Source organism: Salmo trutta, chromosome 21 (assembly GCF_901001165.1).
Source record: "Salmo trutta chromosome 21, fSalTru1.1, whole genome shotgun sequence".
Classification (NCBI taxonomy): domain Eukaryota; kingdom Metazoa; phylum Chordata; class Actinopteri; order Salmoniformes; family Salmonidae; genus Salmo; species Salmo trutta.
Window position 1 is genome coordinate 48,853,945 of NC_042977.1, and position 18,367 is coordinate 48,872,311.

At 41.3% G+C, this 18,367-nt stretch overlaps 1 protein-coding gene across 2 annotated transcripts in view; it reads right to left on the reverse strand.

The window, feature by feature from the left end:
- Positions 1-4,243: 4,243 nt before the first annotated feature.
- The window catches only part of LOC115157603 (twisted gastrulation protein homolog 1-A-like), a 43,542-nt gene continuing 29,418 nt past the window's right edge, over positions 4,244-18,367 (reverse strand). Inside the window, exons 3-6 of one of the 2 annotated variants that reach the window (XM_029705990.1) lie at positions 14,383-14,482; positions 9,668-9,928; positions 7,952-8,014; positions 4,244-5,062 (exon numbers count right to left, since the gene is read on the reverse strand). In XM_029705990.1, coding sequence (XP_029561850.1) covers positions 5,055-5,062; positions 7,952-8,014; positions 9,668-9,928; positions 14,383-14,482 — 432 coding nt within the window. In that variant the 3' untranslated portion in view covers positions 4,244-5,054. Of the gene's footprint in view, positions 5,063-7,252; positions 8,015-9,667; positions 9,929-14,382; positions 14,483-18,367 lie in introns of those variants that run through there. The other variant, XM_029705989.1, reaches the window with a different exon arrangement.

Consider the following 18,367-nt stretch of genomic DNA (forward strand, 5'->3'; position numbering starts at 1 on the left):
CCCTGGGTCTCTCTCTGCCCTGGGTCTCTCTCTGCCCTGGGCACAGAGTCCTGGGTCTCTCTGCCCTGGGTCTCTCTGCCCTGGGTCTCTCTGCCCTGGGCACTGCTCTTGACACAGAGTCCTGGGTGTCTCTTCACTCCTCGGGTCAGGGACACATCACCGGGCCATTACACCTACAGGGGGGGGGACACGCACACACTTAGTTCATACTTAGTCAAACATTACATTCACATTATCGGATCGTTTTAGTGTACAGCTGCTGCATCAATTTGTAACCAGCAGATGGGGCTCTGTTATAGTAGATATCTCTTGGAGTCCAGCTCAACCCAGCTATACTACTGCAGAGGGGGATTATTAGACGTAGGAAACAGAGGACTGTTAGACGTAGGAAACAGAGAGGGACTACTAGACGTAGGAAACAGAGTAGGACTACTAGACGTAGGAAACAGAGTAGGACTGTTAGACGTAGGAAACAGAGTAGGACTGTTAGACGTAGGAAACAGAGGACTGTTAGACGTAGGAAACAGAGGACTGTTAGACGTAGGAAACAGAGGACTGTTAGACGTAGGAAACAGAGGACTGTTAGACGTAGGAAACAGAGGACTGTTAGACGTAGGAAACAGAGGACTGTTAGACGTAGGAAACAGAGGACTGTTAGACGTAGGAAACAGAGGACTGTTAGACGTAGGAAACAGAGAGGGACTACTAGACGTGATGGCAGTACACACACATTTAGTTAAACGGTAATGTTCTGTCTCCGTCTTAATGAGTAACTAGACGGACTGAATTAAATCATTAATTAATTAAATAAGACACAGACAGACCACATGACTGCATGGCACACAATGTACACATTTTCCATAGTCCCAGAATATAACTCATTAAAATAGTAACGGCATACGTTAAGGATGCCCACAGGGGTCAAATCCAAACCCAGTACATGACTACAGACTACAGCTGGACTAATCCAAGCCACCAGATGGGGCTCAAAAAATATTTTGGACCTCGTCAACTCATCCACGCAAAACCCATACCAGCCCGCAGAAACAGAAAAACAGTCACACAGACACCAATAAATGAATCTCAAAATCACCTAAGCAGGTTGTTCTCTCCTACAGTTTGATAATGCTACCTAACCATTTAAAGATCACTTTTTGGTCACTTTTTTAAAAAAAATTGTTTTATTAAACTTAACTATAAAAAGGTGATGAACTGGATCTACTGGTGCCTTCTCCCTTTGACTGACACACCTCCAGCTCCACACATTTCTAATATCTAAAATTGTTAGATACCTAGTCCAATGTATTGTTTAAAAAATAAACTCACATTAACTCATACAGGCTTTAAACACTAGATGTGCATCAAGATACAGGCCTTAGCAAAATAATAATAATAATAATAATAATAATATGTAGATAAAAATCGAATGTGGTTCCTTCCCCAACTATCAGTGGGGTCAGTCTGTGATCTTTATCATGGCTGTCCTATGGCGATAAACCGTGTCGATGATAAAGCGTTATGACTCCCGTTCAATACAACTACCACAAGTAGTTGACCTAAGGCACAGCCAGGAGCAAGCGAACGGAAAACAACCGACTCAAACGGATGTGTACAAACTACCAAAGTTGTAGTTAGCCACTAGGCTTTGAATGGAGGCCCAGATGCTAACTGCTGTTGTTACTGTACAGCTGATTCGTTAGCTAGCTAGCCACATAGCTACCTAGCTAGCTTACGTTAGCTATAAGCCACCCGCGGGTAATATTGCTCACAGATTCATGAGAATAAATCGATACGAGGCAGCTATAAGTACTTCAACTTATATAACCGCATTTTTTAAAATTAAAATTCGACTTTGAGATAGGATCAGATATATTACTTTGCCAACTAACCTGTTCTGGTCAATTCCTTAACGGAGCTTCCTGCTAGCTGTTTGAGTACCAAATAAACAGACCTGAGTGTGCGCAGTGAGGCCACAGGTGCTTTATGGGAGTTGTAGTTTAGAGTGCAATCCTATGGAAACTTCAACTACAAGTCCAGTTTGACCAACTTTATCAACTTAAAAAATAGTATTCAACTATATACGTATGAATAGCTAAAAACATTTATATTTGATCAGATACATTATGAAATGATGGACAACTTTCACACAAAGGTTGTCGTCATTGTGTTTTCTGTTGTCTGTTTGGCACTACTTCCACAGATCTAACAGCCTCTACCAGCTGTAACAGGGTCGTGTGACTCAATAACAATAAAGATGAACAAATCGTCATTGTTTTGTTGGCAGATTCACAGACTACTGTTTGTTCCTCGCCAATTGGGCACAGCATCAGTGGCAGGCAGGCAGGACACTCAACCATCTGCAAACATCACTGGTGCTAAAAATAGAAGATGGAAAGGGAGAGAGAGGAGGAGAAAGAGAAAAAGACAGAGAGAGGGTGTGTGTTTGGTTTTACTATCCTTGTAGAGACAAGAAGTCCTCACAAGGATAGTAAAAACAAAGACAATTCTGACAAGTGGGAACATTTCGCCAGTCCCCACAAGGAAAGGGGCTATTTTAAATTTAGGGGTTAGGGTTAAGGTTTAAGGTTTAGGGTTAGGTTTAAGGTTTAGGGTTAGGTTTAAGGTTTAGGGGTTAGGATTAAGGTTTAGGGTTAGGATTAAGGTTTAGGGGTTAGGATTAAGGTTTAGGGTTAGGTTGAGGGTTTAGGGAAAATAGGATTTTAAAGGTGAATTGTTTGGTCCCTACAACAATAGTCAAACAAACGCGCGCGTGTGTGTGTGTGTGTGTGTAGTTAAGTGCAGCGGTAAAAACATTGGCATCAGTCAGTTAAACCCCTACCCCTCTTTCCCTCTCTCCCCTAGAAAGACTCAGTACACCCTGGTTCACTTACTGAAACACCTGTGTATCAGAATGCTGTAATAAGAACTGTTTCTCGAGGAACTGATGTGCTTCCAGTCACAGTAAAACTCAGATTAGATTAGCAGACTGGATTCCTGTCACAGTAAAACTCAGATTAGATTAGCAGACTGGATTCCTGTCACAGTAAAACTCAGATTAGAGTGGGAGACTGGATTTCCTGTCACAATTAAACTAAAATTAGATTAGCAGACTGGATTCCTGTCACAGTTAAACTCAGATTAGAATGGGAGACTGGATTCCTGTCACAATTAAACTAAAATTAGATTAGCAGACTGGATTCCTGTCACAGTTAAACTCAGATTAGAGTGGGAGACTGGATTCCTGTCACAGTTAAACTAAGATTAGATTACATTAGAGTGGGAGACTGGATTCCTGTCACAATTAAACTAAAATTAGATTAGCAGACTGGATTCCTGTCACAGTTAAACTAAGATTAGATTACATTAGAGTGGGAGGCTGGATGTCCAAGCAGGGACACTATAGTCTACTACGATAGCTAGTCAGTCCCCAGCCTTTCCCAGTCATGCTACACACATTTTAGGACTGTTAGACGTAGGAAACAGAGGACTACTAGACGTATGAAACAGGAGGACTATTAGACGTAGGAAACAGAGGAGGACTATTAGACGTAGGAAACAGAGTAGGATTATTAGACGTAGGAAACAGAGGAGGACTATTAGACGTAGGAAACAGAGGAAGATTATTAGACGTAGGAAACAGGAGGACTACTAGACGTAGGAAACAGAGTAGGACTATTAGACGTAGGAAACAGGGGACTATTAGACGTAGGAAACAGGGGACTATTAGACGTAGGAAACAGGGGACTATTAGACGTAGGAAACAGAGAGGGACTATTAGACGTAGGAAACAGAGGGGCATTATTAGACATAGGCAGCAGGTGTTGATGAGATGTCATTTTAAGTGATTGGAGCGCCCTTCGTGATGCTGATAGGACAGCGCCAGGATGGCGCAATGATGTTACAGAAGTTGAACCAACTTGTGGTGCTGACGGATGGCTGAAGGATGGCTGAAGGATGGTTCTGCCATTCGGACAGTTCAGGAACAAACAACAATAATTTGCAGTAGGCCTATAATCTAATAAACCCAAGACTATGGGATATAGATATTTTGTTAACTATAGCCTAGTGTATATACTAATACATATGCTGTAGTTTAACTATGGCCCTGTTTGCGAGGATTGTGAGAAGGTATTTCATTGCATTGTGTAGTTTACACATAAATACAGTTTTGAGTTGATTAGCTTCAACACATGGTTACAATATACCCTATTACAGAATCAAAGAAAACAGAGGTGAACTATTCATCGATTTCATATCATTTATTTGCATAGATCAAAACATGCTATCAAATCAATTGATCAAGTAGTGGACATAAATCATGACAACATAAAATTGCAGGTAATTCGTTTTAAAACAGCCATTAAAAAAAAAAAAAATCAAGCTTTTGGTGATGTATATTCATGCATGTCAATATTAACTATAACTTTACATGCATTATTACCTCCAACTTGGCCCAATTCACATTTCCAATTTCCCACCCCGACATACCAAGCTAGAACGGGCACTGCGTCTCAACCAATAGCCAATATAGGATAAATATCCCAAGCAAGGCTACAGAAACTTCCAGAGAGGGTCAGGTTCCCTGGGTGCTTTGTGGTGACCACTCTGGATTTGGGTGTCCTCGGCAGAACTGTCGCCGTACCAAATGGTCACATGTCGTTCTGGGTTCCACTGTGCAACAGGGGATTCTGTGGAATTTTTATGAACATCAAGGAAGACACAGGGTGAATTTTACTTCACATAGCCTATAGTTGTTTATCATTCTGTCCCCCACCAGGGAGAAGACAGGCAAGAAACCACCATTTATTTATTTATTTATTTATCTATAGACTGCTGCTATACATATTGATTTGGTTTGTCATTCTATCATTTTTTTCCCCCATGGAATTTTAGTAGTAATTAAATATAATTTACTTAGAAGTTATCAGAATGAATTTTTCATAAATAGTTTTTATCAGATCTGTGTATTCTCCTCCGTGCTCCTGCAGCTCCGTGCTCCTGCAGCTCCGTGCTCCTGCAGCTCCGTGCTCCTGCAGCTCCGTGCTCCGGCAGAACTACATCCCTAATTATAGGTGTCGTGTCATTTGGTGAGAAGTAGAAGTGACACTTAAAATGTTGAAAGTAGACTGTGTACAAAAGCTTTGTTCTGACAATTCCAAACAACTCCATTTTGGTTACTAGTGTATTATAAATGTATAAATGTTTCATATTGTCAGAATAGAAAGGGTTCACTTAACCACAAGACAACAAATATGATGGGAAGTGGACCATTATTGTAAAAAAATACATTATCATTATAAAGTACATATGTAAATATGAAACTTACAGTAGCAACACAATATAATAATACAAAATAATCCGTGGGAAGAAAATATTTTACATTCAGAGACACATGAAAGAGATCAGTGATAGTCAGATAGATTCCTCTCAGTCAGCTACGCACAATCATTAACATATAGGTCCAACTAGTCAGTCAGGTTTGGTCAGTGATGACACCAGAAACGTTTCACTGAGGTGGCTAAGGGGTAGGTTGTTGTGTACTGGTGCTTGTAATATACAGAGCATTTGGAAAGTATTCAGACCCCTTGACTTTTTCTACATTTTGTTACGTTACAGCCTTATTCTAAAATGTATTACATAGTTTTTCCCCCCATCAATCTACACGCAATACCCCATAATGACATCACAATACCCCATAATGACGTCACAATACCCCATAATGACGTCACAATACCCCATAATGACATCACAATAGCCCATAATGACATCACAATACCCCATAATGACAGGTTTTTAGCCATTTTTGCAAACTTCAATATTACATTTCCATAAGTATTCAGATCCTTTACTCAGTACTTTGTTGAAGCACCTTTGGCAGTGATTACAGCCTCAAGTCTTCTTGGGTATGACGCTAAAAGCTTGGCACACCTGTATTTGGGGAGTTTCTCCCATTCTTCTCTGCAGATCCTCTCAAGCTCTGTCAGGTTGGATGGGGAGCATCGCTGCACTGCTATTTTCAGGTCTCTCTAGAGATGTTCGATCGGGTTCAAGTCCGGGTTCTGGCTGGGCCATTCAAGGACATTCAGAGACTTGTCCCGAAGCCACTCCTGTGTTGTCTTGGCTGTGTGCTTAGGATCGTTGTCCTGTTAGAAGGTGAACCTTCGACCCAGTCTGAGGTCCTGAGCGCTCTGGAGCAGGTTTTCATGTTTAGCATTGGTATTGCTATCATTTTATTTTACGGATTTAAATTGAAAATAAGTGATACAAAATTGTATCACATTACATTTTTTGTCATCTTTGAATATGTTTTAGTTTACTTTGCTCTGTTCATCTTTCCCTTGATCCGGACTAATCTCCCAGTCCCTGCCGCTGAAAAAATACCAACAGCATGATGCTGCAACCACCATGCTTCACCGTAGGGATGGTGCCAGGTTTCCTCCAGAAGAGTTCAATCTTGGTTTCATCAGACCAAAGAATCTTGTTTCTCATGGTCTGAGTCCTTTAGGTGTCTTTTGGTAAACTCCAAGCAGGCTGTCATGTGCCTTTTACTGAGGAGTGGCTTCCGTCTGGCCACTCTACCATAAAGGCCTGATTGGTGGAGTGCTGCAGAGATATTTGTCCTTCTGGAAGGTTCTCCCATCTCCACAGAGGAACTCTGGAGCTCTGTCAGAGTGACCATCAGGTCCTTGCTCACCTCCCTGACCAAGGCACTTCTCCCCCGATTACTCAGTTTGTCCGGTCAGCCAGCTCTAGGAAGAGTCTTGGTGGTTCCAAACTTCGTCCATTTAAAAATAATGGAGGCCACTGTGTTCTTGGGGATCATCAATGCTGCAGAAATGTTTTGGTACCCTTCCCCAGATCTGTGCCTCGGCACAATCCTGTCTCTGAGCTCTACGGACAATTCCTTTGACCTCATGGCTTGGTTTTTACTCTGACATGCACTGTCAACTGTGGGACCTTATATAGACAGGTGTGTGCCTTTCCAAATCATGTCCAATCAATTGAATTTACCACAGGTGGACTCCAATCAAGTTGTAGAAACATCTCAAGAATGATCAATGGAAACAGGATAAACCTGAGCTCAATTTTGAGTCTCATAGTAAAGGGTCTGAATACTTACGTAAATAAGGTATTTCTATTTTATGTTTTTGCAAAAATGTATAGAAACCTGTTTTTCGCTTTGTCATTATGGGGTATTGTGTGTAGATTGATGTGGGGAAAAAAATATTTAATCAATTTTAGAATAAGTCTGTAACGTAACAAAATGTGGAAAAAGTGAAGGGGTCTGAATACTTTCCGATGGGCGCTGTATGGGGTAAATGCGTTCATATATTAATCAAATATTTATTGGGGTTACTAATGGGGTGATAGGCTATTGTTGAGAAAAGGCTTCCGCATCGTCTAGCCCCTCCCTCGAGCCGCCCATGGGTTCGGTCGATATATATGGTACCAGTCTCCACCCCCATGGAGACGTCAGTCTTCAACAACAGACAGTTCATGGATCCATCCACCGTCAGTCTTCAGAACAAACAGTTCATGGATCCATCCACCGTCAGTCTTCAGAACAGACAGTTCATGGATCCATCCACCGTCAGTCTTCAGAACAAACAGTTCATGGATCCATCCACCGTCAGTCTTCAGAACAAACAGTTCATGGATCCATCCACCGTCAGTCTTCAGAACAGACAGTTCATGGATCCATCCACCGTCAGTCTTCAGAACAGACAGTTCATGGATCCATCCACCGTCAGTCTTCAGAACAGACAGTTCATGGATCCATCCACCGTCAGTCTTCAGAACAAACAGTTCATGGATCCATCCACCGTCAGTCTTCAGAACAAACAGTTCATGCACTTAACAGCCTTGCTGCCGTAGTCCAGACACTCCGGGCCGATGCACTGACAACAGGCGTTGTGAAACCAGCGGTACTTCGACCCTCCCATCGACTCACAGTATAGTTTACACTGGCGGATGGATACGCAGTCGTCAAAGTAGACCACCGTACACATGTTTTCTGGGGGAGAAGGGGAGGAGGGATACAGAGAGAAAATAGGACACAGGTCAGTTATCTTAGTAACTGCATCTTTAACACAGAACTAGTATTCCTGTAATCCCATGTAGACATATTTAAAGCCGTTCCAGTAATCCCATGTAGACATATTTAAAGCCGTTCCAGTAATCCCATGTAGACATATTTAAAGCCGTTCCAGTAATCCCATGTAGACATATTTAAAGCCGTTCCAGTAATCCCATGTAGACATATTTAAAGCCGTTCCAGTAATCCCATGTAGACATATTTAAAGCCGTTCCAGTAATCCCATGTAGACATATTTAAAGCCGTTCCAGTAATCCCATGTAGACATATTTAAAGCCGTTCCAGTAATCCCATGTAGACATATTTAAAGCCGTTCCAGTAATCCCATGTAGACATATTTAACGTCGTAGTTAGTAGCTACCTGCAAAAAGCAGTCATATTTAACCCTCAATGTTTTCATTACTGAGGACAATGGGTGTTCTGGGGTACATCCCACATGGCACCCACTCTGGTGTATATATATATATATATATATATATATATATATATATATATATATATATATATATATATATATATATATATATATATATATATATATAGATATATATATAGATATATGTGTGTAGGTAGGTAGATATGTGTGTGTAGGTAGGTAGGTAGGTAGGTAGGTAGGTAGGTAGGTAGGTAGGTAGGTAGGTAGATAGGTAGATAGGTAGATAGGTAGATAGGTAGATAGGTAGATAGATAGATAGATAGATAGATACTGTAGATACTGTAGAGAGACACAGAGATAGATAGATACTGTAGATACTGTAGAGAGAGATAGATAGATAGATAGATAGATAGATAGATAGATAGATAGATAGATAGATAGATAGATACTGTAGATACTGTAGATACTGTAGAGAGAGAGAAGGTCAAGCGTTTAGCATCACCACAGACTGAACACACCATCCTCTCAGATGTATCAGACATGGTGTTTGTTCTATAGTGGGAACTAACAGCTCTTCTATTTTGCCTTCGTGTGTTTTACTAGCACAGTTACAACGTGGTCTAAACAGACAGTTGTACTTTGACATACATGTCTCTCCTTGGATCTACCACTGAAAGGAACACCAGCAGTCTCTGTTACGTCATACTGTTCACAGTCTAATCTTTCTATTTCTATGGTTCTACAGTCTAATTAATATATTTATGTGGTTCTACAGTCTAATTAATATATTTCTGTGGTTCTACAGTCTAATTAATATATTTCTATGGTTCCACAGTCTAATTAATATATTTCTATGGTTCCACAGTCTAATCTTTCTATTTCTATGGTTCTACAGTCTAATTAATATATTTCTATGGTTCCACAGTCTAATTAATACATTTCTGTGGTTCCACAGTCTAATCTTTCTATTTCTATGGTGCCACAGTCTAATTAATATATTTCTATGGTTCCACAGTCTAATTAATATATTTCTATGGTTCCACAGTCTAATCTTTCTATTTCTATGGTTCCACAGTCTAATTAATATATTTCTGTGGTTCTACAGTCTAATTAATATATTTCTGTGGTTCTAAAGTCTAATTAATATATTTCTGTGGTTCCACAGTCTAATCAATCTATTTCTACGGTTCCTCTACCGTGAGTGTCGTATCTTGCGTGAATGCTGTTGCCAGGGATTGACATGTTCTGATGCTGGTCTTCAAGCGTCTCCAGCAAGGAGACCAGGTTCTCGTGGTGAGATAGTTCCTCGGCAACGGGGAAGGACACCACCATCATGTTGATAGGGGCGTCACCCTCCGTGAGGGCTCGGAACAACGAGGGGATTGGTCGATGGAGTTCCTCCACTGTGCTCTTAGAGGTGGCTGGAGTATCACTGTAGTTCTTAGGGTTACACATCCCTGAGGGAGGGAGGGAGGGAGGGAGGGAGGGAGGGAGGGAGGGAGCGAAAGAGGGAGGGGAGAGAGACACAGAGAGAGAGAGAGAGAGAGAGAGAGAGAGAGAGAGAGTGTGAGAGAGAGAGTGTGAGAGGGAGGGAGGGAGGGAGGGAGGGAGGGAGGGAGGGAGGGAGAAAGAGGGAGGGAGGGGAGAAAGACAGAGAGAGAGAAAGATGGAGGAGTGAAAAAAAAGAGAGAAAGGGAGGGAGGTAGAGAAAGACAGACAGAGAGAGAGAGAGAATGATAATACATTTTAAAAGGTTTAGTGGTTTCTATGCAAGTAGTTCTGACCAAAATGATTTGATTAAAATTACAATTGTTTTATCTTTATGATATAGAGTAGCTGTTACTTCAGAGAAGCATCAGATATGATTAGCCTAACATTGTAATGAGTCTAAGTGAATTAGATAAATCATTCAATGAGCAGCAGAGTTTGATGGAGGAATATTGGATTACAAACCAACCAATGCTAAAGACAGAGCCAAGACAGCTGTTTCAGAAAAACCACCAAACACATTACCTCCCTCCCTCCCTTCCTCCCTCCACTCTCTCTCCTTCCCTCTCTCCACTCCTCCATCCCTCAATCCCTCTACTCCTCCCTCCCTCCCTCTACTCCTCCCTCCCTCCCTCCACTCCTCCCTCCCTCCCTCCACTCCTCCCTCCCTCCACTCCTCCCTCCCTCCACTCCTCCCTCCACTCCTCCCTCCCTCCCTCCCTCCACTCCTCCCTCCCTCCACTCCTCCCTCCCTCCCTCCACTCCTCCCTCCCTCCCTCCACTCCTCCCTCCACTCCTCCCTCCCTCCACTCCTCCCTCCCTCCCTCCCTCCCTCCCTCCACTCCTCCCTCCCTCCCTCCCTCCCTCCACTCCTCCCTCCCTCCCTCCACTCCTCCCTCCACTCCTCCCTCCCTCCACTCCTCCCTCCCTCCACTCCTCCCTCCCTCCCTCCACTCCTCCCTCTCTCCCTCCACTCCTCCCTCCCTCCACTCCTCCCTCCCTCCCTCCCTCCACTCCACTCCTCCCTCCCTCCCTCCCTCCCTCCCTCCACTCCTCCCTCCCTCCCTCCCTCCCTCGCTCCACTCCTCCCTCCCTCCACTCTCCCTCTCTCCCTCCACTCCTCCCTCCCTCCCTCCACTCCTCCCTCCCTCCACTCTCCCTCTCTCCCTCCACTCCTCCCTCCCTCCCTCCCTCCCTCCACTCCTCCCTCCCTCCCTCCACCCCAAATACAAACTTTGCTTCCCCTCTACCTCACCCTCGTCAGTCAGCCCAAACCACTCACAGACACTGTCACACGCACACAGAATTACACCCACATCAAAAACAGGTGCTGTTTTCGCACTAGACTGGAAACATATTGGGAATGGACTCTCTCTCTCCATCCCTCCAAGGGGTTTTATCTATTAGCATGGGAAACATATGTAAACATTGCCAAAGCAAGTGAAACCATCATAATCTCTCTCTCACACAGCAATGCTCTCACAGGACTAAGATCAAATCGTATTACACCGGCTCTGATGCTCGTTGGATGTGGAAGGGCCTGCAAACTATTACAGACTACAAAGGGAAGCACAGCCAAGAGCTGCCCAGTGACACGAGCCTACCAGATGAGCTAAACTACTTCTATGCTCGCTTCGAGGCAAATAACACTGAAACATGCATGAGAGCACCAGCTGTTCCGGAAGACTGTGTGATCACGCTCTCCGCAGCCGATGTGAGTAAGACCTTTAAACAGGTCAACATTCACAAGGCCGCAGGGCCAGACGGATTACCAAAAGACAAAACAGTTCTCTATGGGAGTACATGGCAGTATATCTAGTTTACTTTATCAGAGTGGCTGCGGATTTGACTTTTTCGGGATATTTAGTCCACCACACTAAACAATGCGTATTCTCTACTTTACTCGCGGAGAACAGGCTACTCAGGCCAATGGTTGTCGTTTAGTAAAATGTGATTAAAGCTCAATTAATGTCGGCAAGATCACATTATGATCACAATATTCTACATAACACAACATCAAAGAATACTGTAAGACAAAACAACACCGCATCCAATCGTCTGTGATCGTTCTTCAAAAACAAATGAACCATCTGATGTCAGTCAGTTTCATGGATATGAATTCAGACGTTGTTGAGCTACACAGTGTCCAAGTAGCCTACAGTGTCGAAGTAGCCTACAGTGTCGAAGTATCCTACAATGTTGAAGTAGCCTACAATGTTGTGTCCAAGTATCCTACAGTGTTGAAGTAGCCTACAATGTTGAAGTAGCCTACAGTGTTGATTCAACAGTGTCCACGTATCCTACAGTGTTGAAGTAGCCTAAGGTGTCGAAGTATCCTACAGTGTCCAAGTAGCCTACAATGTTGAAGTAGCCTACAATGTTGAAGTAGCCTACAATGTTGTGTTGAAGTATCCTACAGTGTTGAAGTAGGCTACAGTGTTGAAGTATCCTACAGTGTTGAAGTAGCCTACAATGTTGTGTCCAAGTAGACTACAGTGTTGAAGTATCCTACAGTGTCGAAGTAGCCTACAGTGTTGAAGTATCCTACAGTGTTGAAGGATTTTACAGTATTGTGTTGAAGTATCTTTCAGTGTTGTGTTGAAGAATAGTACAGTCTTGTGTTAAAGTAGCCTACAGTGTTGTGTTGAAGGATCCTACAGTGTTGTGTTGAAGGATCCTACAGTGTTGTGTTGAAGAATACTACAGTCTTGTGTTAAAGTAGCCAACAGTGTTTTGTTGAAGTATCTTACAGTGTTGTGTTGAAGTAGCCTACAGTGTTGAAGTATCTTTCAGTGTTGTGTTGAAGGATCCTACAGTGTTGTGTTGAAGGACCCTACGGTGTTGTGTTGAAGGATCCTACAGTGTTGTGTTGAAGGATCCTACAGTGTTGTGTTGAAGGACCCTACGGTGTTGTGTTGAAGGATCCTACAGTGTTGTGTTGAAGGACCCTACGGTGTTGTGTTGAAGGATCCTAGTGTTGTGTTGAAGGATCCTACAGTGTTGTGTTGAAGGATGGAGTGAACGAATATTAGAGCAGATGGTCTTAGCCTAGCTGTGTATTTTTCCAAGTGGCACGCGCTGTTGAGTTTTGGCCACATGAGAAAAAACAATGTGCTGTCTTACAGTAACATTATACTATGCCATTATATTCGGTTCTGTTATGTAGAATACTGAGATCATTATGTGATCTTTGATTCAGCTATGATCTAACTTTATTGCAATGTGAATAGAAAATATCCAAGCAATCTCAGTACAGTATAATTCAGCTCAGTGCAATAGATAGTGTGAACAGGTAGAACTCCATTCATTTTCAGAGTCCAGTAACGAGTCTTCAGTCATTGGGTACCAGAGTAGAGACATCAGAGTAGAGACATCAGAGTAGAGACACCAGAGTAGAGACATCAGAGTAGAGACACCAGAGTAGAGACACCAGAGTAGAGACACCAGAGTAGAGACACCATAGACACTAGAGTAGAGACATCAGAGTAGAGACATCAGAGTAGAGACACCAGAGTAGAGACATCAGAGTAGAGACACCGTAGACACCAGAGTAGAGACACCAGAGTAGAGACACCAGAGTAGAGACATATTTTTTTAATTATCAAGGAAGGTCAAATGCTTGTTTGGCATCAACCAATCAAATGGGGCGGCAGGTGGTTACAGCGTTGGACTCGTAACTGAAAGGTTGCAAGTTCAAATCCCTGAGTTGACAAGTTAAAAATCTGTCCTTCGGCACATGAACAAGGCAGTTAACCCACTGTTCCCTGGTAGGCTGTCATTGTAAATAAGAATTTGTTCTTAACCGACTTGCCTAGTTAAATAAAGGTTAAAAAAAAGAACGCTACGGTAGCAACATGTAATACTCTTCTGGTCCACACAGCATCAGATACACAGACTACACATAGAGAGACAGAGGGGCGCTGTTTCCCTCTCTCTGATGATTTCTCTGGTGAGATTCAGCCACTTGCGAATTGACTGAAAATTATGAAAAACACAGAGTGACGAAAGATCAATTATTTTAGTATTGTAAAAAAATAAAAATAATAATATTGGTCAAATATTTGGGGACGCCTGGCTTCTATGAACACACACCGCTGTTTATGAACGACACACATATTGTACTGTGAGATGTGACTTACCGACACAGTCACAGCATACACACCTTACAGCTGAAACACACACACACACACACACACACACACACACACACACACGGTACTCACCGACACCGACACAGCATACACACCTTACAGCAGAAACACACACACACACACACACACACACACACACACACACGGCTCATCTTTAACCATCGTGTACATGGTACTCACCGACACAGTCACAGCATACACACCTTACAGCTGAAACACACACACACACACACACACGGCTCATCTTTAACCATCATGTACATGGTACTCACCGACACAGTCACAGCATTCCTCCCACAGTGTCCCCAGACAGAGCATACACTCTTTACAACACGAACAGTTCCCATCGGATGGACGACACTGACACAGCTCCTGCAACACACACACAACACACACACACACACAACACACACACACACACACACACACACACACACACACACAAAATCAACTCAATTGAATAGACTAGCTACAAGATATACTGGCCTCAGAGGTTTTCCTAGCTTGGTTATGTAGGACTGGAGATACGGTGACCTGTTTCTGTGTGTTGTTTACTGTGCTTACAGTCTGTCACTACAGAGACCAGGCGAGACTAGGCAAGACCAGGCGAGACCAGGCAAGACCAGGCGAGACCAGGCGAGACCAGGCGAGACCAGGCAAGACCAGGAGAGACCAGGAGAGACCAGGCGAGCCCAGTGTAGGCAGAACACATCAACACACACAGGAAACAGCATTACGGTCAATCACACAGACATACTGGTTATAATTACTATGTTACAGCCATACATACTGGTTACAATGACTATGTTACAGTCATACATACTGGTTATAATTACTATGTTACAGTCGCCTGGTCTCTCCTGGTCTTATCCACGCGGCACAGCCAGAAGAGGACTGGCCACCCCTCATAGCCTGGTTCCTCTCTAGGTTTCTTCCTAGGTTTTTGGCCTTTCTAGGGAGTTTTTCCTAGGGAGTTTTTCCTAGCCACCGTGCCTTTTTCACATGCATTGCTTGCTGTTTGGGGTTTTAGGCTGGGTTTCTGTACAGCACTTTGAGATTTCAGCTGATATACGAAGGGCTATATAAATACATTTGATTTGATTTGATACATACTGGTTATAATTACTATGTTACAGTCATACATACATACTGGTTATAATTACTATGTTACAGTCATACATACATACTGGTTATAATTACTATGTTACAGTCATACATACTGGTTATAATTACTATGTTACAGTCATACATACTGGTTATAATTACTATGTTACAGTCATACATACATACTGGTTATAATTACTATGTTACAGTCATACATACTGGTTATAATTACTATGTTAGTCATACATACTGGTTATAATTACTATGTTACAGTCATACATACATACTGGTTACAATGACTATGTTACAGTCATACATACATACTGGTTATAATTACTATGTTACAGTCATACATACTGGTTATAATGACTATGTTACAGTCACACATACATACTGGTTATAATGACTATGTTACAGTCACACATACATACTGGTTATAATTACTATGTTACAGTCACACATACATACTGGTTATAATTACTATGTTACAGTCATACATACTGGTTACAATGACTATGTTACAGTCATACATACATACTGGTTATAATTACTATGTTACAGCCATACATACATACTGGTTATAATTACTATGTTACAGTCATACATACATACATACTGGTTATAATTACTATGTTACAGTCATACATACTGGTTATAATTACTATGTTACAGTCATACATACATACTGGTTACAATTACTATGTTACAGTCATACATACATACTGGTTATAATTACTATGTTACAGTCATACATACATACTGGTTACAATTACTATGTTACAGTCATACATACATACTGGTTACAATTACTATGTTACAGTCATACATACATACTGGTTACAATTACTATGTTACAGTCATACATACATACTGGTTATAATTACTATGTTACAGTCATACATACATACTGGTTACAATGACTATGTTACAGTCATACATACATACTGGTTATAATTACTATGTTACAGTCATACATACTGGTTATAATTACTATGTTACAGTCATACATACATACTGGTTACAATTACTATGTTACAGTCATACATACTGGTTATAATTACTATGTTACAGTCATACATACATACTGGTTACAATTACTATGTTACAGTCATACATACATACTGGTTACAATTACTATGTTACAGTCATACATACATTCTGGTTATAATTACTATGTTACAGTCATACATACATACTGGTTACAATTACTATGTTACAGTCATACATACATACTGGTTATAATTACTATGTTACAGTCATACATACTGGTTATAATTACTATGTTACAGTCATACATACATACTGGTTATAATTACTATGTTACAGTCATACATACATACTGGTTATAATTACTATGTTACAGTCATACATACTGGTTATAATTACTATGTTACAGTCATACATACTGGTTATAATTACTATGTTACAGTCATACATACTGGTTACAATTACTATGTTACAGTCATACATACTGGTTACAATTACTATGTTACAGTCATACATACATACTGGTTATAATTACTATGTTACAGCCATACATACATACTGGTTATAATTACTATGTTACAGTCATACATACTGGTTATAATTACTATGTTACAGTCATACATACATACTGGTTACAATTACTATGTTACAGTCATACATACTGGTTCTAATTACTACAGAGCTTTCAGAAAGTATTCACACCTCTTGACTTTTCCAGTTACGGCCTGAATTTAAAATGGATTAAATTTAGATTTTGTGTCACTGGCCTACACACACACACACACACACACACACACACACACACACACACACACACAATACCCCATAATGTCAAAGTGGAATTATATTTTTTAGAAATGTTTACAAATTAATAAAAATGAAAAGCTGAAATGTCTTGAGTCAATAAATATTCAACCCCCTTTGTTATGTGGAGCCTAAATAAGTTGAAGAGTAAAAATGGTTCATAACAAGTCACATGATAAGTTGCATGGACTCACTCTGTGTACAATAATAGAGTTTAACATGATTTTTGAATGACTACCTCATCTCTGTACCCCACACATACAAAAATTGTCTATAAGGTCCCTCAGTCCAGCAGTGAATTTCAAACACAGATTCAACCACTAAGAACAGGGAGGTTTATAAATGCCTTGCAGAGAAGGGCATCTATTGGTTGATGGGTGAAAATAAATAAAAAGCAGACATTGAATAACCCTTTGAGCATTGTGAAGTTATTCATTACACTTTTGGATGGTGTATCAATACACCCAGTCACTACAAAGATACAGGCGTCCTTCCTAACTCAGTTGCCAGAGAGGAAGGAAACCGCTTAGACAATTCACCAGGAGGCCAATGGTGACTTTAAAACAGTTACTGAGTTGAATGGATGTGAAAGGAGAAAACTGAGGATAGATCAACAACATTGTAGTTACTCCACAATACTAACCTAAATGACAGAGTGAATAGAAGGAAGCCTGTACAGAACAAAAAATTTTCCAAAACATGCATCCTGTTTGCAATAAGGCACAATAAAGTAAAACTGCAATAAATGTTGCAAAGAAATTTACTTTTTGTCCTGAATACAAAGCGTTATGTTTGGGGCAAATCCAACACAACACATCATTGAGTACCACTCTTCATATGTTCAAGCATGGTGGTGGCTGCATCATGTTATGGGTATGCTTGTCATCGACAAGGACTAAGGAGTTTTTTTTATTGGATAAAAAGAAACGGAATAGTCTAGGCAAAATCCTGGAGGAAAACCTGGTTCAGTCTGCTTTCCAACAGACACTGGGAGACAAATTCCCCTTTCAGCAGGACAATAACCTAAATCACAAAGCCAAATATACACTGGAGTTGCTTACCAAGATGATGTTGAATTTGGCCTAGTTACAGTTGTCTTAAATCGGCTTGACAATCTATGGCAAGAGTTGGAAATGGCTGTCTAGCAAAGATCAACAATGAACTTGACAGAGGTTGATGAATTTTTTAAATAATAATGTGCAAATATTGTACAATCCAGATGTGCAAAGTTCTTAGAAACTTACCCAGAAAGACCCACAGCTCTTAGAGACTTACCCAGAAAGACTCACAGCTCTTAGAGACTTACCCAGAAAGACTCACAGCTCTTAGAGACTTACCCAGAAAGACTCACAGCTGAAATCA